Source organism: Manis pentadactyla, chromosome 14, assembly GCF_030020395.1.
Source record: "Manis pentadactyla isolate mManPen7 chromosome 14, mManPen7.hap1, whole genome shotgun sequence".
Lineage (NCBI taxonomy): Eukaryota > Metazoa > Chordata > Mammalia > Pholidota > Manidae > Manis > Manis pentadactyla.
Window position 1 is genome coordinate 70,024,527 of NC_080032.1, and position 21,233 is coordinate 70,045,759.

The 21,233-nt window shown below is 39.3% G+C and overlaps 2 protein-coding genes across 4 annotated transcripts in view; one reads left to right on the top strand and one right to left on the bottom strand.

The window, feature by feature from the left end:
* Window positions 1–6,372, bottom strand: part of MANSC1 (MANSC domain containing 1) — a 36,103-nt gene extending 29,731 nt beyond the window's left edge. Inside the window, exon 1 of the mRNA XM_036909618.2 lies at window positions 6,330–6,372. The gene's annotated coding sequence lies outside the window, so the exon portion shown is untranslated. The remainder of the gene's footprint in view (window positions 1–6,329) is intronic.
* An 18-nt stretch (window positions 6,373–6,390) lies between these two features.
* BORCS5 (BLOC-1 related complex subunit 5) overlaps window positions 6,391–21,233 on the top strand; it is an 85,534-nt gene continuing 70,691 nt past the window's right edge. The window contains exons 1-2 of one of the 3 annotated variants that reach the window (XM_036909670.2): window positions 6,391–6,479; window positions 9,245–9,388. In XM_036909670.2, the coding sequence (XP_036765565.1) occupies window position 6,479; window positions 9,245–9,388 (145 nt within the window). In that variant the 5' untranslated portion in view covers window positions 6,391–6,478. The other 2 variants (XM_036909649.2, XM_057491674.1) reach the window with 2 other exon arrangements.

Genomic DNA, 21,233 nt, shown 5'->3' on the forward strand with positions numbered 1-21,233 from the left:
TAGAAAGGAAGCTTCCCTTGAACCTTTGGTAACCTCAAATCCAAAGCCTCCAATGGCAATAAGTACATATCGATTGATAATCACCCTAAATGTAAGTGGACTAAATGCACCAAACAAAATACATAGAGTTACAGAATGGATTAAAAAAACAAGATCCATTTATATGCTGCTTACAAGAGACTCACTTCAAACCTAAAGATATACACAGATTAAAAGTGAAGGGATGGAAAAATATATTTCATGCAAATAATAGGGAGAAAAAAGCAGAAGTTGCTGTAATTGCATCAGACAAAATAGACTTCAAAACAAAGAAAGTCACAAGAGACAAAGAAGGACATTACATAATGATAAAGGGGTCAGTCCAACAAGAGGATATAACCATTATAAATATCTCTGTACCCAACACAGGAGCACCTACATATGTAAAATAAATACAGAATTGAAGTGGGAGATAGAATGCAATGCATTCATTTTTAGGAGACTTCAACACTCCACTCACTCCAAAGGACAGATCAACCAGACAGAAAATAAGTAAGAAGACCGAGGCAATGAACAACACATTAGAACAGATGACCTAACAGACATCTACAGAGCACTCGACCCAAAAGAAGCAGGATACACACTCTTTTCAAGTGCACATGGAACATTTTCCAGAATATGTCACATACTGGGCCATAAAAAAAGCCTCAGTAAATTCAGAAGGATTGAAATTGTGCCAACAAGCTTCCCAGATCACAAAGGTATGAAACTAGAAATAAATTATGCAAAGAAAACAAAAAAGCCCACAAACACACAGAGGCTTAAAAACATGCTCCTAAATAATCAATGGATCAATGACCTAATAAAAACAGAGATCCAGCAATATATGGAGACAAATGACTACCGCGTTCGCCCCTTGTGGCGGTGACGACAGCGATACGTACACAGACCTGGTTCACTTCAGTTGTTTATTGTTGCTCAGAAGGCCGGGAGAAGGTGAGTGAGAAGAAGCAACAGCCGGGGGGAGCGAATGAGAAGAAGAGTGAGGGGAGAGAGGGAGACAGAGATTGAGAGAGTGGGAGAGTGAGTGAGTGCGAGAGTGCTTCTCTTTCCTGCTTATGCCTTATATAAAGGAAGCTGGCCTATGGTGATCAAGATCATGCGTGACCTTTAAGCTGATTGGTAGCATGCCTTCTGCATGAGTTGAGCACGAGTGCGGAAGCATGGGGCAAGCCTATAGGAGCAACTTCCTTATGCTAATGCCACCTAACCAGGCAGGGTGGCGCCCATTAAGCGGGCGCCGTCTTAGGGCATTGGTCAACTAGAGTGGAAAGGCGGTGTTCAGCCATAGTGGGACTCAGCCTCGGCCGTAGGCCGGCCCCTACAAATGACAACAACTCAACACCCCAAAAGTCTGTGGGACGCAGTGAAGGTCATACTAAGAGGAAACTATATTGCAATGCAGGCTTACCTCAAGAAAGAAAAACAATCCCAAATGAACAATCTAAACAGACAATTAATAAAACTAGAAAAAGAACAAATTAGGCCCAAAGTCAGTAGAAAGAGGGACATAATAAAGATCAGAGCAGAAATAAATAAAATGGAAAAGAATAAAACAATAGAAAGAATCCATGAAAGCAGGAGCTGGTTCTTTGAGAGAATAACAAAATAGATAAACCCTTAGCCAGACTAGAGTCTACACACATAAACAGAATCAGAAATGAGAAAGGAAAAATCATTACTGACACCACAAAAATATGGAGAATTATGAGAGCATACTATGAAAAATTATATGCTAACAAACTGGATAACCTAGAAGAAATGGACAATTTTCTAGAAAAATACAACATTCCAAGACTGACCCAGGAAGAAATACAAAATCTGAACAGACCAATTACCAGCCATGAAACTGAATTGGTAATCAAAAAAACTAAGAACAGAACGCCTGGATCAGATGGCTTCACCGCTGAATTTTATCAAACATTTAGAGAAGACCTAACATTCCATTTTCCTTAAAGTTTTCCAGAAAGTAAAACAGGAGGGAATACTTCCAAACTCATTCTATGAGGCAAGCATCACTCTAATACCAAAACCAGGCAAAGACACCACAAAAAAGAAAATTACAGACCAATATCCCTGATGAACATAGATGCAAAAATATTCAACAAAATATTAGCAAACCAATTCAAACATACATCAAAAAGATCATACATCATTACCAAGAGGTATTTATTCCAGGGATGCAAGGATAATACAATAATTGAAAATCCATCAACATCAACCACAACATCAACAAAAGGAAAGATGAAAATCACACAATTATCTCCATAGATGCTGAAAAAGCATTTGACAAAATTCAACATCCATTTAGAATAAAAACTCTCAAAAAATGGGTATAGAGGGCAAGTACCTCAATATAACAAAGGCCATAAATGACAAACCCACAGCCAACAATTTACTTAAGAGCAAAAAGATGAAAGCTTTTCCTTTAAGATCGGGAACAAGACAAAGATTCCCACTCTCCCCACTTTTATTCAACATAGTACTGGAGGTCCTAGCCATGGCAATCAGACCAACACAAAGAACTAAAAGGCATCCAGATTGGTAAAAAAAGAAGTTTAACTGTCACTGTTTGCAGAAGACATGATATTATACATATTGAACCCTAAAGAATCCACCCCAAAACTACTAGATCTAATATCGGAATTCAGCAAAGTTGCAGCATACAAAATTAATACATAGAAATCTGTTGCATTCCTATATACTAATGATGAACTAGCAGAAAGAGAAATCAGGAAAACAATTCTACTTACAATTGCATCAAAAAGAATAAAATACCTAGGGATAAACCTAAACAAGGAGATGAAAGACGTATAGCCTGAAAACTGTAAGACACTCACGAGAGAAATTAAAGAAGACAACAATAAATGGAAATACATTCTGTGCTCATGGATGGGAAGAATTAATATTGTCAAAATGGCCATCCTGCCTAAAGCAATCTATAGATTCAATGCAATCCTTATCAAAATACCAACAGCATTCTTCAATGAACTAGAACAAATAGTTCTAAAATTCATATGGAACCACAAAAGACCCCAGATAGCCAAAGCAATCCTGAGAAGGAAGAATAAAGCTGTAGGGATTACACTCCCCAACTTCAAGCTCTACTACAAAGCCACAGTATTCAAAACAATTTGGTAGTGGCACAAGAACAGACCCATAGATCAATGGAACAGAATAGAGAGCCCAGATATAAACCAAACCATATATGGTCAATTAATATACAATAAAGGAGCCATGTATAATACAATGCGGAAATGACAGCCTCTTCAACAAATGGTGTTGGCAAAACTGGACAGTTACAAGCAAGAGAATGAAATTGGATTATTGTCTAACTCCATACACAAAAGGAAACTCGAAATGGATCAAAGACCTGAATGTAAGTCATGAAACCTTAAAACTCATAGAAGAAAACATAAGCAAAAATCTCTTGAATATAAACACGAGCAACTTTATCCTGAACACATCTCCTTGGGCAAGGGAAACAAAAGCAAAAATAAACAAATGGGACTACATCAATCTAAAAATCTTCTGTACAGCAAAGTACACCATCACCAGAACAAAAAGGCATCCTAGATTATGGGAGAATATATTTGTAAATGACATATCCGACAAGGGGTTAATATCCAAAATATATAAGCTCACATGCCTCAATACCCAAAAAGCAAATAACCCGATTAATAAATGGGCAGAGGATCTGAACAGGCACTTCTCCAAAGAAGAAATTCAGATGACCAACAGGCCCATGAAAAGAGGCTCACATCGCTAATTATCAGGGAAATGCAAATTAAGACCACAATGAGATACCACCTCACACCTGTTGGTATGGCCAACATCCAAAAGACAAGGAACAATAAATGCTAGTGAGGATGTGGAGAAAGGGGAACCTTCTGACGTTGCTGGTGGGAATGTAAATTAGTTCAACCATTGTGGAAAGCAATATGGAGGTTCCTCAAAAAACTAAAAATAGAAATAACATTTACTCTGCAACTCAACTCCTAGGAATTTAGCCAAAGAAAACAAGATCCCTGATTCAAAAAGACACGTGCACCTCTATGTTTACTGCAGCACAATTTGCAATAGCCAAAATATGGAAGCAACCTTACCGTCTACCAGTAGAGGAATGGAGAAAGATATGTGGTACATATACATAATGGACTATTATTCAGCCATAAGAAGAAAACAAATACTATCATTTGCAACAACATGGATTGAGGTAGGAAGTATTATGCTCAGTGAAGTACACCAGTCGGAGAAAGACAGGTAGTAAATGATTTCACTCATTTGTGGAGTATAACAACAATGCAAAACTGAAGGAACAAAACAGCAACAGACTCACAGACTCCAAGAAGGGTCTAGTGGTTACCAAAAGGAAGGTGTTGGGGAGGGAGGGAGAAGGGGATTAAGGGGCATTATAATTAGCACATATAATATAGGTAGGTCACCAAGAAGGCAGTATAGCACAGAGAAGATAAGTAGTGACTCTATAGCATCATACTATGCTGATGGACAGTGACTGCCATGGGGTGTGGGGGGGGACTTGATAATATGGGTGAATGTTGTAACCACAATGTTGTTCATGTGAAACCCTCATAAGAGTGTAGAAAAAATAATAATGTAGATAACTTGAATCACTACATTGTATACTTGAAAACCAATATATTGTAAATCTACTATACTTCAATTAAAAAAAAACCCAAATCCCAAAATGATCTTCTTCAATACACATTATAATAAAACTGTCTAAAATCAAATACAGAATTTTAAAAGCGGCAAGAAAAAAATTTCTCTCATACAAGGAAACCCCCATAAGATGATGAGCATATTTCTCAGCAGAAACTTTGCAGGCCAGGAGAAAACAGGGCAATGTATTTGTCCATTCTTCATTTGATGAACAGAATATCCCTTTAAAATGAAATGTTCCTCCAATGGGAAGCATAAAAAATATAATCACATAAGTATAAATATACTTTGATATATAAATATACTTTGATATACAAAGTATATAAATATACTTTGATATAAAGATAAATATACTTTGATGTAGAAGAGGGGGAACAAGAGCCAGAATATGAGTTATACTCCCCCATTTACCCTCTTCTCTTGCCTAACCCCCAATGAGAGCAGATCATGTAGAGGAGGCCCAGGCTTTGCAGGAGGGAACGGTCACATTGTTTAGGGGGCACTTCCCAGTCCTATCAGCCTGCTGGTTTATGTAAGCCTCAAGTCTATAGTCAAACACCACCTCCTAGGAGCCTACTTGATCTCTCAGGCAGTTTTTAGTTCTACCAATATATTCTCACAGAATACTGAATTTACATTCATTTGCACTTTTCTCACAGTGTTGTAATAACAAGTAGAGGGAAAAGCACAAGGTTTGAAATTAGACAGTCTAAATCCTAGTTTTACCACTTACTGCCTGATGACTGCAAGGAGTTACTTGTTTGTGGACCTCAGGGTCCTCGTGAAAATTAAAGAAGGTACAAATAGGGGAAAGTCTAAAATATAGCAGAGTGGAAGTGGCTTAATCATTTAGTGAATCTGACACTCATTCTGAGATTATCTACATAGGTATGTATATAAAACCTCATATATACAAATATACGTATATATCTGAACCTTGCTTCAAATTTTGTTTAACAATTTAAACTGAATTGCCAAGTTTGAAGAACCCCAGGGTCAACCAGCTCCTTGATGGCACTGCACTGTAAGATCTGTTTTTGTCCTGCGTGACTGGCAGTTTCCATTTTGCTTTTCTTGTATTCTGTCCTCACCTTTGCTAGTTTCAGAATGGCTTGTGGATAGTTGCCAGGGTCCGGAGAAAGTGCCTAGAATACAGGGGCATTCACTTTCCTTTGAAGATGCACACACCCTAACACGTGAACTAGCACTTTTTATGTCTTCCTCTCATTTCCAGCTCCTTCCTTCAACACGTAGTACTTCTTGTATGGTCCTTCTCTGTCAAACTATATGGAACTGAAACAGGAGCTTGGCATCCAGAGAGTTGGCAATTCCAATCCTATCTACCTAGTACGTGTCTCCATCTGTAAAACAAGGTTTTCAATTTCGCAGTATACATAAATATCAAGTTATTAGGTTTTATCCCTGAAACTATTATGTGTCAATTATAGCTCAATGAAAGAAAACCAAAAAAACCCAAAACCCAACACACACACACACACACACACCAACTCCACCCCTTCCCCATTTTGTGAAGTTCTAAAGATAAAGTGCCTAATGTGTGGGTGATGCTTAAAGGTGACGCAAAATTACAGCGGGAAAAGGCTTACCCTTTGGGGCGGTCGCCTCTGTCGCCAGCGTCAGTGCCCCGGCCCGCCTTCGCGCCGGGGGGCGGGGCCGACTAACCCGGAACTGACGGCCGTGCTGCCGCCGCCGCCAATCCGCGTTCCGGAAGGAGCGAACCTGCGGCGCTCGAACCAGTGAGTGAGAGCGGCGCCGCCCGCAGGCCGCAGGCGCGGCTGATGCCGGGCGTCGCCCGCCCCTTTTCGTTCGGTTCCCCCAAAGAAGGCAGGCGACCAGCGTGCCGCTGCGCCGCGCCTCCTCGCGTGTCCTTTTCCCAAATAGGGCCTCCCGGTTCCCGGGCGCCCGCTCCCTCGCGTGGGCTGGGCGCGCCAGCTCCACTCCCGGCTCCGCCGCGGCGCCCAGACTCAGTGTAGCATCCGTATCCCCGGCCCCCTGCCCTGTCGCCCCGCCGCGGGAGCGGTGCCCGCCGTTCCGCTGTTCCTCCGCTGCCATCGCTGCCGGCACCATGGGCAGTGAGCAGAGCTCCGAGGCCGAGAGCCGACCCAACGATCTGAACTCCTCAGGTCGGTGTCCTAACTTCCACCCCCCTCCGGCCGGCCCTGCCCCGCAGCCTCGCCCAGCCCAGGCTGGGACCCGCGGACGAGAGCGCACAGAAAGCCTTCACCATGCTTTTTTCTTAAAGGAAAAAGTCACCATCGCTCCTAGCCTTGATTCCCCTGACGTGACTGCAGGCTAAGCCAGCGTGGGCGCCCGTGCCCACTATTTATTTTGAAAACAGCTATTTCTCCCAGCTGCAGCCTGCTCTTTAAAAGACGACCTAATTAATTTTGGCTTTAGGACTCATGACTGACGTGGTGAGATTTGGCTCACACCGTGGATGGATGGTAGGATCTCTAAACAGGTTCTTTCTTTAAAAATGGGTCTTAGAGGTTCCTCTTCACAAGGGATATGTGACAGGTGTAGTCATTTTGAACCGTTGGTTGCAAACGTCTCCAGAAACTGCATTTTCCCCTCAGAAGGTGTCTGGGCTCCCTTTCTAATATTATAGAGGTCAGTAGGGATGGCAGACTCTGCTGTTTTCCTCAGTTCTCCCCCACTGTCCATATTTTTAAGATTTCTCATAGGAATGGGAGGATTATGGTGCCCGGAATATACAGTGAGCACACCATAAACAGCTGTTGCTTAGTTGAGAATCATTTGCTTCTTTTTTAAAAATCTACAAACTCTAGGACAGCTGAGACCGCTGTGCATAAACTCTGGGGTTGCTGATACAAACTGGGTTAAATCGGGAGCCTAAAAAGAGCGCCTGGTTATAGAACTACAGTGTTCCTGGTAGGATCTGTAATTCAGAAATGTAAAAGCTGGCAGATGAACGGGTGTTTCACACAGAGGTGTGCCCTTCGAGACTAGTTTGACCTGCATTTAGAGGGCTACATTGGGGCAGCTTTTAATAGTGAGCAGCATCTACTAACTTTGCTACAGTTTTCTCTTTCCTTGGAAGACCAAGAATACCATATCTGTCATAACAAATACAGTAATAATTGTTACCCCTTACTTCTGTCTATGTCAGGCCAGATGCATATTTTGGGGAGGAAGTGTGGCATCTTTTTAATATGCTTACTAACCATCAGCATGGACTTTAACCAGAACTGTAACATACTAACCAATAGGTTAAAGTTTGCCTATTCCCCTGTGCTAAGTGTTTTACATGCATTTACATTTAATTCTCATTGTAGCCCCATTTTACAGACGAGGTTGTAGAGGCAGCTAGCATCTAGTGAAATCTGTTTTTCTCTGGGATCTGGGAACAAAGGAATTATTTAAGTTGTAGCAAGAAAGATTTCTGGGTTAGTATTTGTAAAATGTTAGGTTAATTACCAAAAGAGGTTAAGAGATATTTTTTGAAGAACATGAGTAGCAGAGATCTAAAAGAGGGAATGCTAAGCCACTAGAGACTTTAGCTTCCAGAAAGCAGGGCAGCTCTATGGCATCCCTGAATCAACTTTTGAAACATGACTGATGAGCCTGCAAATACTACCTTGCAGAGTTAAACACTTTTAAGGTTCATTATTGCCCCAGTCAGGAAGATACTTGGGGAAAGGAGGATGTCTTGGCCAAGGAAGTCCTTGATAGTTCAAATCACTTCCCTCCAAATGGATTACATTCTCCCAAAGGACCTGAAATTGACCTGCTGCTCTAGCAGTCCTACAAATTTCTGAATTTTTTACCTCAACCTAGAATGGACCTACTATTTATTTCTGCTCTTCTTGGACTAAAGCCTGGAACTTTAAGGGTGAGGGAGCTGGTGCCTCAAGACCAGATTCATCACGTAGGGTTGAGAACCAGATTTTTTTCCCGTGACTGGGATCTGGTAAACCTGGCGTGCTCTGTTAGGGTGGATAGACAGCTTTGCAACCTCAGTGTTGCAGGGATGGGCTGTGTATATCAACAACTCATAGACCCCCCAGTTCCTTTCATAACTCTGTTTCTAACACTGTTGAAATTGTGCAAGTCACAGCCAAATTTCATACTCTCATTTCCTCATCGGTAAAATAGAGATAAATGTCAGGAGGCTCAAAGAAGTAAAAATCAAAACCAATCTGTTTCTATTTTTGTGTACTGAGTATTACAATATTCTGTTTATTCTGGGTAACAAAACAATTTGTTTACATTTTTGTGTGCTGAATGATAAAATATTTTTAATTATAAAAGCAATTTCGTACAAGTTCTAGGTTCCAGTTATGTTTAACTTTTTAAAATACTATAAGAAAATAGAGGTCCCTCATAATTCACCTCCCCTACTCCAGCCCCACTTGCCGGACAACCACAGTTAGGATTTTTTGTGTGAAAAATATTTTTAATGGTTGTACTGAAAACAGCTTTGGTGAGACAGAGGTGGCTAACTAAATGCAACTCCTGAGCAGTGTAAATTTATTTTCAGTGACTCCTTCTCCAGCTAAGCATAGAGCCAAGATGGATGATATTGTGGTTGTAGCTCAGGGCTCCCAGGCCTCCCGGAATGTCAGCAACGATCCCGACGTCATCAAGCTGCAAGAGATTCCAACCTTCCAGCCGCTTTTGAAAGGTAAAGCTTTGCATTTTATCTTATCTGGGCTTGTTGGAAAAGTTTGCATAGTCTCACTACGCTTCCCACATATCCTTGTGCCTTACTCATCTCCTTTAGTCTTTGCTGAAATGGCATCTTCTCTGAAGTCTTCCTTGATCATCCTGTTTAGAATTGTAGCCCTTTTCCCTACCTTTTTTCATGGTGGTGCTTAATCACTAGTGACTTACTCCATGGTTTACTGATTTGTTTACTGTCTGTTTCTCTGCTAGTGAGACAGGGACTGTGGGTATAGTCAGAATAGGGTGAGGACCTTGGGGAAAAAGGCAACACAAAATAATTACAGACAGAACAATGTAACAATGTGCAAAGAAATCCCTATCGAAACTCTGTGTTAAGCATCATGCAAAGTCAGTCACACTAATTTTCTAGGGTAAAGATACCAGACTAGGAATATAGACATCTTCAGTGAGATCAGTTAAAGCTCAAAAGGCCAGGAGCAACTTGGCCTGAAATGTTTGAGTGTTCCACAAATAAAGAAGGGTATCTCAGCATAACCCATAACCTCACTGTATCTCAACTATAAACAGCCCTAGCAAACAGGCAACAATCAAGCCCACTGTGAGAGCAGGGCAGGTGGTACAAGTCTGCACCACTAGCCTTTTACTCACATTCCTGAAAATCCTCAACTGACTATAAATCCCCTAGACAACACAACTACGGGCTCTCTTGTCCCCTCCTGGTGTGATCCAGGAGCTCTGTCCTTTCACCGTATCTCTAAATAAAAGCCTCTTCCTGGCTCTCCTACCTTGAGTGTTTGCTGAGTTCATTCTTCTACTCCGCAAACAAGAACCCTGGCTTCACTAGGATGTGAGCTCTGTGACAGCAGGAGCTTTCTGTGCTTCTGTGCTCTGTTGGCTCCTCGGCACTTGGAATGGAGCCTGGTATAAGGTGGGGACTGAGGACATGAATCAACGAATGATGCTGGAGTTGGCTCTTACCTGTTATATTTCCTTCAAAAGGTTTTCTTATCTTATTGAAAAGGTATTCTTGTTTGTGGTCAGGATTGTGGATTAACTATTTCAGATCCATAGAGAAGATCTCCATGACCACTGATACATTTGTCAAATAATTCTGACGACTGTTTTTTTTTTTTTTTTTGGTATCATTAATCTACAATTACATGAAGAACTTTATGTTTACTAGGCTCCCCCCTTCACCAAGTCCCCCCCACAAACCCTATTACAGTCACTGTCCATCAGCATAGTAAGATGCTGTAAAATCACTACTTGTCTTCTCTGTGTTGCACAGCCCTCCCCGTGCCCCCCATACACATTATACATGCTAATCATAATGCCCCTTTTCTTTATCCCCACCCTTATCCCTCCCTTCCCACCCATCCTCCCCAGTCCCTTCCCCTTTGGTAACTGTTAGTCCATTCTTGGGTTCTGTGATTCTGCTGCTGTTTTGTTCCTACAGTTTTTCTTTGTTCTTATACTCCACATATGAGTGAAATCATTTGGTACTTGTCTTTCTCTGCCCGGCTTATTTCACTGAGCATAATACGCTCTAGCTCCATCCATGTTGTTGCAAATGGTAGGATTTGTTTTCTTCTTATGGCTGAGTAATACTCCATTGTGTATATGTACCACATCTTCTTTATCCATTCATCTACTGATGGACACTTAGGTTGCTTCTATTTCTTGGCTATTGTAAATAGTGCTGCGATAAACATAGGGGTGCCTCTGTCTTTTTCAAACTGGGCTGCTGCATTCTTAGGGTAAATTCCTAGAAGTGGAATTCCTGGGTCAAATGGTATTTCTATTTTGAGCTTTTTGAGGAACCTCCATATTGCTTTCCACAATGGTTGAACTAATTTACATTCCCACCAGCAGTGTAGGAGGGTTCCCCTTTCTCCACAACCTCGCCAACATTTGTTGTTGTTTCTGACAACTGTTTTTATGAGAGGAGAGAGTGCATACAAACTGTCAACCCTCCTGACTAGCATATATTGAGGTAGTTTCCTTTTAATATGAATTTTATCATTCATTTAATAATTTTACTATGTATTTTAAAGTTTTATGTTAGTATTTTATTATTTTCATATCTCCTATAAGTGGTGGTGGTGATTTATTTTTAGGAGGCAAAGACCAAATATATTTTTTATCATACCACATCTTCCTAAGTTAAAAGCCATCAGTAGTGGTTATGATTTTCTCTTAGCTGAATGGGATTTCTGCTATAAGAATCACTCTTTCTGGGACTGGAGAGGATGGATAGGAAAGGAGGGATAAGGGGGAAAAGGGGGCATTACAATTAGCATACATAATGTAGCGGGGGGTGGTACATGGCAAAGGCAGTATATACAGAGAAGGCAAGTAATGATTCTATAGCATCTTACTACGCTGATGGACAGTGACTGTGATAGGGTATGTGGGGGGAACTTGATAACAGGGGAGTCTAGTAACCATAATGTTGTTCAAGTAATTGTACATTAACGATACCAAAATTTAAAAAAAAAACACTCTTGCTCTCACCCTCTCCCCTCAAAAGATTAGGAAATATAATTGAATATAAATCCTGGTTTACTTAACCTGGTACAGTATAATATAAAACATCTTACATTTATATAGCAATTTGTATTAAAGGGTCCCTCTGACACACACACATAGACATGTCATCCCTTTAATTCTTACATCATTGAATGTGTTGAAATGATTTGTGCCAGATTAGACAGTTGGCAAAGAAAGGCTGAACTTGGACCTTCATCACTGATGTCAAATCCTCTACTAGTTACACTATTCCATTCTATGCTTAAAAAAACAATATAAATAAAAACAAATGGTACTGTAGAGATGATCCATGTATCAATCATGTCACTCTTCCTAGCACTTCATCTGCTTTACAAATGAGGAAATTCAAGCTTTCAGTCTTTTCCCACAGGCCTGAGTGTTAGACTTTTGTAAACTTATCTGTCTCTTAGAAAAAAAAAACACTTTACATCCTGTTACCCATCTTATTAGTTTTCATTATTTTGAGGAGTAATATGGTTTTCCATAGAAGCCAGAGTTAATGAAATTTCCATCTCCACTTATCCTTGTACAATCAGGTTAAAAGATAATCAGTTTACATTTATCTTTAGAAACCTGGAGTTGGGAACTTGTACTCTGTACTCTATCCCTTCTGGAGCTGCATGTAGTACTGCCCACAGTCACAGTTTTCATGTCTCTCCTTCCTGTGAGCTAAATCCTTTCTCCTCCCAAAGTCTTCGAGTCCTGAGTGAGGCCTTAGGTAACCAATTTTTGCCCCCACTTTAGGGAAATTCTAAAAACAAGCAAAAACAGAAAATAAAAAAAACTTCCCGGGCTAATAATAATAATAATTTTCTGGGATTAGTGTTTCCTTTTTAAGTATTTGAACTAATTCTTACCTTATGGTAATAAATTGACTAGCAGGGGAAGCATCTAGGAGAAGGTTTGGTGTTAAAGGGAAGCTAACTTCAGATTTTAAAATCACTGAGAACCCTAAACATGAATAGTTAAGTATGGTTCATGCGACACAGCTGGATTTGGTTGCATTGACCCTGGATTTTCACTGGGCTTGGCCTTCAACTAGCTATGTTACCCTGGCTTTGTTTTTCTCCTCTTTGAACCTTGGTTGTGGAGGACATGGAGAATAGGTATGGGAGAGAGGAAAACCGGCAAGGGGCAGGTTGCATGCAGTTAAGAGGTGATCTGGGACTTGGCAAGGAAGGTGGAGAAATTACATGGTGAGAGTGGCATGAAAACAGATATGGCAACATGTGTCAGTGGCCAGACTGCAGGGAATACAAAAAGCCAGCAAGCATTTCAGTTGATGTTCACATTTTACTTGTGAACAAGATACCTCTTGGACAGTGATTAGAAAAGATGGACAAGGAGACAAGTGGGTAGGAATAACAAGAACTCTAATTATAGTAGTGCACCCCCATACCTCTGTACCTCTGCATGTAGCTATTATTCTTTCCACTTTATAGGTTATAACATTGAGGCTCAGAGAGCTTCAATTCATTGCCTAAAGTCACATGGCTCTAAGTATTAGCCTATCTCCAGATGGCATCAGGACATCAAGTTTTAACTATTTTGTCAGTGGAGTAAGACTGTTTCCAATTCTAGCAAAGCCCCATATGAAAATCAGTGGGCTGTAATAGGAAAATGAATGATGGGTGTGACATTTGGATTTTTAGATGCAGAATCTGTTGCAGAGCCTCCTGCTCTGACATTGTTCAGCCTGGTAATTTAAAGCCCTGCTGTCCGCCTGCTCGGCTGCTGGAGGGGACACTCATCACTGTTGGCCTTTATACTCTAACCTCTTCTTGCCCCCTTTACTGCTTTCAGGATAAGGCCATTTCTCAAAGTAGTAAAAGGGCCACACAGTGAGGGCTGTGCCCCCCAGGTTTGATTTCAGAAAGCTTTTATTCAAGTTAATGACAGTTCATTCTTTCAAAACAATGTATTCAAGTATTGCACAGTGTTCATTGTTGTTCCCTGATACCATGTGATGTAATACTAATGCTGGTGGGCGACCTGCAAGGGCAGGGCCGGTGGGGCTTGGGGCTGTACGGATGACTGAGGTAACATTTGCATTTTTAATAAGCAAGCAGATTCTTTCTTTGGTCTTAACCCTTTTGGGTAAATGTGCCAGAGTATAATTTATGCTCTATGCTAATGCCAAATATCTGTTCCTCCTTTTTTTTTAAGCCAGAAGAATTTGTTTTTTATAACAGTCTCTGCAATTTATTCTGAAATGTAAAGCATTTAATAGAACAAAAAAAATTTTTAATTGCAAAGTAGCTGTAAATGGCCTCATCGGAACACAAAAGCAAAATATAGATTTGATGCAGATTAGTTAAATTCCCAGGGTTTTAATAAGCCCTGTAGATTTCTCACTTAAAATTCAAACACTCATATTTTTTAATGAATTGCACTATGTTTTGTCATCCTATAGAAATGATGTATTCACAGTAGAAATGCAATATTGATGTTTTATATATATATAAAAATGATTATTCTGTTCACTATTAGTGGTGAATATATGCATACATAGACACACGTATATTCACATGCATGTGCGTGGGTGCACATATGACCATCTTTGCAATTGACCTGTCATTTTTGTTACTGACCTTGGGTACCACATGAGACTGTTTTACTGTATAAGGGAGTGGCTGTCCTTGTACCAAAAAGGAAGGTCAGAGCCCTACAATATAGATACCTAAGCAGCTTCATTGGAGTTCTGCAGTTGCTAAGAATACCAGTGTGTGTGAAGTAGATTTTGGCATTAAAAAGAATGTGAGGATTTTCTTGGAGCAAAATCTTATGGAACAGCAGTGAAGGCTCTCAAATCCCATGGAATGCTTAGGATTAGTGAAGCTGGGAAAGAATGAATCCGTGGGAAAAGATGATAAGGAGAACATGGGGGAGACATTTCAGATGACCAGTTTATTCACAACTTTCTCACCCGCTCATCTATTAGCCAGACAAATAAAATAAAGGTAGAAAGTCTTTGTATTATCAGACACCCGCCTCTGCCAGCTCTCAGACCTCATCTCTGTAAAATGGAGTGCCAAAGGAGGGGACGACAGAATGGATCTTAGAGCAAAGCCTTCTCTAAGCCTAGAGTTGATCTAAGTGTTTATTTTCCCCAAAACACCATATCTGAAAAGTTGATAACTTATTTCTGACTACCTTGTAGGTTTATGTGTATAGTAGCTAGTCAGTTAACCTTTTAAACAGGGCTGTTAACCAGCAAAGTGTTAAGCACAAAAGTGGGAAGCACCAGGTGATGAGGGCTTTACGCTTCATTGAGAAGGTGGAGCCGTTTTGAACAGTGGCCCCACTGTTTGCCTCCTTCCAGCAGAACCATTCCTGTTCTTTCCATCAGATTTCAGAGATGTGCCTGTGCCCTCCTCTGAAATTTAACCTCTGCATTTCACCTTTCCTTCCATTTGCTGGGACCTTGCTCCTGCTCTTTCCTTGTCTCTAGAGTCTGTGCACATAGACTAATCTTCCCATCTTTTCAATAGAAAAGACAAAAATACTTATTTTTTATTTCATTGCCCCTCCTGGCTACAATGCTTTCCTGTTTTTTATCTCTGCTGTCAAATTTACTGACTATGTGGCCACTCCGTTCAGTCACCATCCTTTCTACCACCTCCATTCTTGAGGTTCTGTGGTCAGGTTCTCAGAGGCATCATTCCATGAACAGGTGCCGCTTTGGACAGTTACTTAGGATCGTCTCTTCATGCCTAAAGTTTTTCTCAGTCTTCATTCTTCTTTCCCATCTAATAGAGGTTTCCATCCCACTTATTAAATCTCCCTTCCTTTAGCTTCATGACACTCCACCGCCTGCAATTTGTTGTGGATTTTCTGTTTCACTTGCTAGCCTCTATTCTCTGCACTTGCCTAGTGTTGTTTTGGAGAACTGAGGTTCCAAGAGCTTTAAGTATTTTTGAAATAGAGACATCTAGATGACTGTAAGTCTGTATCATCTGCTTCAACTTCGTACTCATTTCTCCAACTATGAACTAGACAGTACAGCCAAGGGAGGGCCTTGTTATTTTAAATTCAGCATGCCCCATCTTCCACCTATGTATGTATATATTTATTCAAGAAACACTTACAGGACCTTATTTTTATTAGGTGAATAAGACACATTCCTGTGCCCTTAAAAACAGTGTGTTCTGCAGTTTGATATAGTGTTTTAAGTCAAGATGTGGTTGATGGTGTTTATTAGTTTGATTAATTATATCTTACTGAAACAGAGGTATTAAAATCTCCAATTGTGATTGTGAATTTATTCCTTTTATTCTGTTTATATTTTGGAAGTCTGTTATTAGGCATGTACACATGAATGTTTATTATATAGACCCTTTTATCATGATGAAATGTCCTTTTGTCTATGGTATTATTCCCTATCCTGAAGTCTATTTTGTCTAATATTAATATAGCCACTCCAGCTTTCTGACACCTACTGTTTGCAGAGTATATCTTTTTCCATTCTTTTATTCATTTCTGTTTTATCTATTTTTGTCTTTATATTTAAAGTGCATCTCTTGTAGAAAGCATAGAGTTGGGTCTTGCTTCTGTATCTAAGCTGACAGTCTGTCATATAATTGGAGTGTGGATTGTGTTTAGGCCTACCATTTTGTTTTTTATATTCTTTTTGTGCTGTCTGCTTTTGGTTCCTCTCATATTCCTTTCCTGATTTCTTCCTTTCTTTTTTTTTTTTTTTTGGGTCAGTTGAATATATTTTAATATTCCATTTTAATTCCTCTATTTTTGGTTGTATTCCTTTGCATTATTTTTTTTAGTAGTTGCTCTAAGGATTACAACATACGTCCTTAAGTTACCATATTTCACACAGTTTAGTTCACATAGAGTTAATATGGTACCACTTCACTTAAAGTATAAGAATCTTTCAATGGTATGATTCCATTCATCCCCACTTCTCTCTACCATAGTTGTCATATATAGTGCATCTAACATTATATATTAGAAATCCCATGTAGTGTTATATATATATAAGTATGTATGTGGAGTATGTATATATATAAAATACATATATTTGCTTTATATATAAATACATGTTTTAAAGAATCACTTATCTTTTAAAAAAATTAAGGTAAAGAAAAACTGTATATAGAATGTTATGTTTACCCACATATTTACTGTTTCCAGAATTCTTAATTCCTTCCAGTGGATTCAAGTTTCCATTTAATGTTATTTCTTTTTAGTCTGAAGAACTTGTAGCATTTCTTGTAGTACATACAGATCAGCTGGAAACAAATTATGTTTTATTTATGTGAAAATGTCAGTTTACATTTTTGAGGAAATATTGTGAGACTCTGAAATCCCATTTCAACACCCTTTCTTAGGCTGGTTATACTACCCGTTGATGTTCCTTGCTTGTATCAGTTATGCAGAGGTGGTTGCCAAATAGTGATTTTTCTAACTTTATCATTCTTCCTATCTTTGTTACTTTGCATTCTGCTGGTCAGGAAGAGCTTTCTCTTCTCCCTATTTGCTTCATTTGTTTCTTTAAGTCAGTGTGGAATGATGAATTCTTATTTTATTCAATGATTTATAATCTGTTTCAATCATTATTTTCAGTTTCAAAATGCTCCTAGTTAGTGAAATAAGCCAGGCAGAGAAAGACAAGTACCAAATGACTTCACTCATTTGTGGAGTATAAGAACAAAGCAAAACTGGAGGAACAAAACAGCAGCAGACTCACAGACTCCAAGAAGGGACTAGCGGTTACCAAAGGGAAAGGGTTGGGGAGGGAGGGAGAAGGGGATTAACGGGCATTATAATTAGCACACATAATATAGGGAGGTCACAGGGAAGGCAGTACAGCACAGAGAAGACAAGTAATGACTCTGTAGCATCTTACTACGCTGATGGACAGTGACTGCATTGGGGTGGGGGAGATTGATAATATGGGTGAATGTTGAAACTACAATGTTGCTCTTGTGAAACCTTCATTAGATTGTATATTAATGATACCTTAATTTTTAAAAATGCTCCTAGTTTAGCCACTTGGAGCACCTGTCAGTCTAGTTTCCTGTGTCTTTTTGACATGTTCTCATCATTCTTTGAACATGTTTTTCTTTTCTGGTACACTGTAATGTTCCATACCTACCTTTGATCTTCCCTGGCCCCTGCCCTAGAATCAGGCATTTCTCCAGGAGCTCTGGTTCTTTTAGTGGAGAGTGGTGTTTAGAAACTACTCTCAGGCCCTCTCAGTGGATTTAGTAAGGAAATATGTTTATGTATGTATATTTGTTTAAATACACTCACATTGAAACACCTATATTTCTATATTTACCTATATATATGATGGTTTGTTTACACTGATGTGCTCCATATTTTCTTTGGGCTGTAGGTTTATAGTTTTTATCAAATACTTTGGCCATTATTTCTTCTAATATTTTTTCTGCCCCTTTGTGGGACTCAAGTTTCTGTGTCTTACAGGTCACTGGTGTACCTTTCCTTTTTTTCCATCTTTTTAAGTCTTTCTCCTTTCTGTCCTTACTTTGGATAATTTTTATTGCTGTGTTTCCAGGTCCAGTGGTCTTTTTTTCTGTCATGTCAGTTTATTTTTTCAGATAATTGTGTTTTTCAGCTTTAGCTGTCCCTCCTCTCTTTGTAAAAGAAATCTTCATTTCTCAGCTTGACATGCTTATATTTTCCTCTACTTTTTGAACATATTGTGTGGATTTATAATAACTTTTTAAAGTCTGCCTGCTAGTCCATCATTTCTGGATCTGTTTTTAAATGAATGAAATTTTTCCTTTTGCAAGTCGTATTTCCCTGCTTCTTTGCATGCCTGGGAATTCTTTATTGTATGCCAAATATTGCTTATTTTATGTTTTTGGGTGCTGGATTTTGTATTATTCCTTCAAAGTATATTGGACTGTCTTCTGGCAGAAGGTTAAGTTACTTGCAAATCAGTTTTCCTCTTTCTAGGCTTGCCTTTATGTTTGTGAGGGCCTATCCAGGGCAGCCTTTGGTCTTATTTAATTTCGAATCACTGCTAGGGCAGTGCTCTTCCGCATACGCTACCCATTGCCCCCTGCATTATGGGGTCTCTCCACTCTGGTGAGTGGGAACATGACCTGCTTTAAATTCTGTGTGTTGCAGAAATTGTTTGGCCTGCTGGTTTAGTAGTTCTTTCTCCAGCCTTGTGGAATTTTACCTCATAAATTTGCAGTTTGTATGCCTCCAGAGATTCGAGGGTGCCCTGTGTGGCTCTCCAGAGTGCTCTTACTGACGTACCCCTTCCCTTATTTTGCTGTGTAAATTCTGATACCTTAGTATCCCTAAACTCCACACTCTCTCTCCTCAACGCACTGGGGCTGCTGAGCTCTGTATGTATATTCCTCCCTGGTGTGCATCCTGTAAATGGCCTTTCAGAAATTGGATGGGCAATGATAGGACCCATTTGTTTTCCTTCCCTCAGATCAAAGCCCTGTACTGCCTGTTACATAATATCTGATAGAGTGTTTCATATATTTTGTCTGGTTTTCTAGTTGTTTATGACTAAAAGGCATAATAGTTAATCCTTCGTGGGCAGAAGCAGAAATCCTACAAAAAGAATGCTTTTTGGTCCTTATTTTGCTTTATGTATAAATATGCCCACCACCATTTTACCACTTACTCCATTTTACTTAAGCACCTCATGCCAGCAGCCTTTGGTTGCTACATCGGTCATTCATCTCTGCAGTATATTGGTGAGCCCCTGCCAAGAGCCTGGTAGTGTTCCAGGAGGTGGAGATGAAAAGAATATAAGACACAGGTGCTGCCCTTTAGGAGCTTGTAGTTTGGTGAGTGATTTAGACAGGTAATTAGCTTATAATAATATATATGAATAATACTGACCATGTGCCCAAAAGACACGCATGGAGAGAGAATTGTTAATTTGCCCTGGGCATTCAGGGCAGGCTTCCTAGAGGAAATAACATTTTAACTGGGCTTGAGGGATGAATAGCAGGTAGCCACATAGAGAAGACATGGTCAGGGAGGGTATTCATAGTTTAAAAGTCTTTCATATAAATAAAAAGATATAATTAAAAGATGCCAAAAGAGTTCTTGACCAAAATTATATCTCGGTTGTACTACTCAGATTTTTTCTTAGTCTAGGTACATATGCAGGTTAAACTCTGATTTTCATTTCAAGCCATATTAAACATTAACATACTGGAGTAATTAACTGTCAGGTAGTTTAAAGAGGCAAAAAAACTGAATAATCAATATATAAATTTTTAATTGTATTTATTATTAATTTAAACCAAATATAAATGGTTTACTTTGGCTAGTACCCAAGGATCTGTCTTTCTAAGGAATATTATTTCCTGCCCAAGCTAGCCAGTTACTCCTGGAATATGACAGTAAAGATAGTTGTATATATATTTCCTTTTCGAGCTCTAGATGTCAGTAATGTCTGTGAAGTGACAGCCTAGACACATTCTGAGGCTGAAGTAGTATAACATTGATAATCATCTTCGATTTTTCTACTTTCCAAAAGTCATGTATAAAGATGCTTCTATTTTTAGATACTATAAAATAAAAAAAATTTCATTCCCATCCCCACATTTTAACTGATGATTGGACAGATTAATTTAATGCTTATTTTATATTGTTTGAAATTGGTTCTAGATAAGATATTTCATCCTAGGCACAAGTGAAAGTCACATGCTCTTTTTGGAACTCTCATGTTTCATGTATTCATTTACTCATTTAAGCAGATTTATTGAGCACTTGCTGTTCATCAGATATTGTTAAGCTAGAGATACAAAAACAGAAAAACCATTACTCCTTCCTATGAATAGCTCACAGTCTAGTGAGGGCAACTATTGTAAACATATTAAAGTGTAACACTTTAGAGAACCTGAAGGATGGAACAACTCATTCTCTCTGAGAGGCAGGAAAGGTTGACTAGAATCTGAACAACTTAGAGGAATTTATACTTGTGGTATTGATAGTAATTATTTCCAAAACCTTATTATGCATAAGAAGACACCTGGAGAAACTTTATTATAAAATGTGGATTATAAGGCCCCCAACTCAGAGTCTGATTTAGTAGATTCAGTTATAAGACATAGGTATGTTAAACTGGCATTCCAGGTGATTCTGAAATGGGTCCATGGACCACATTTTGGAAAACATTGAACTGAATGTTTATGAACTTGAATCTTACTTGAGATCACAGAACTGTTAGATCATTCAACTACATTATTTTAGGTATTTTAAAAGAGAGATGGTTGTACGAAGAGTGTTTTGGAACATGTTACAAGGTTTTTACCATTTTGGGATGAACTCTTTTA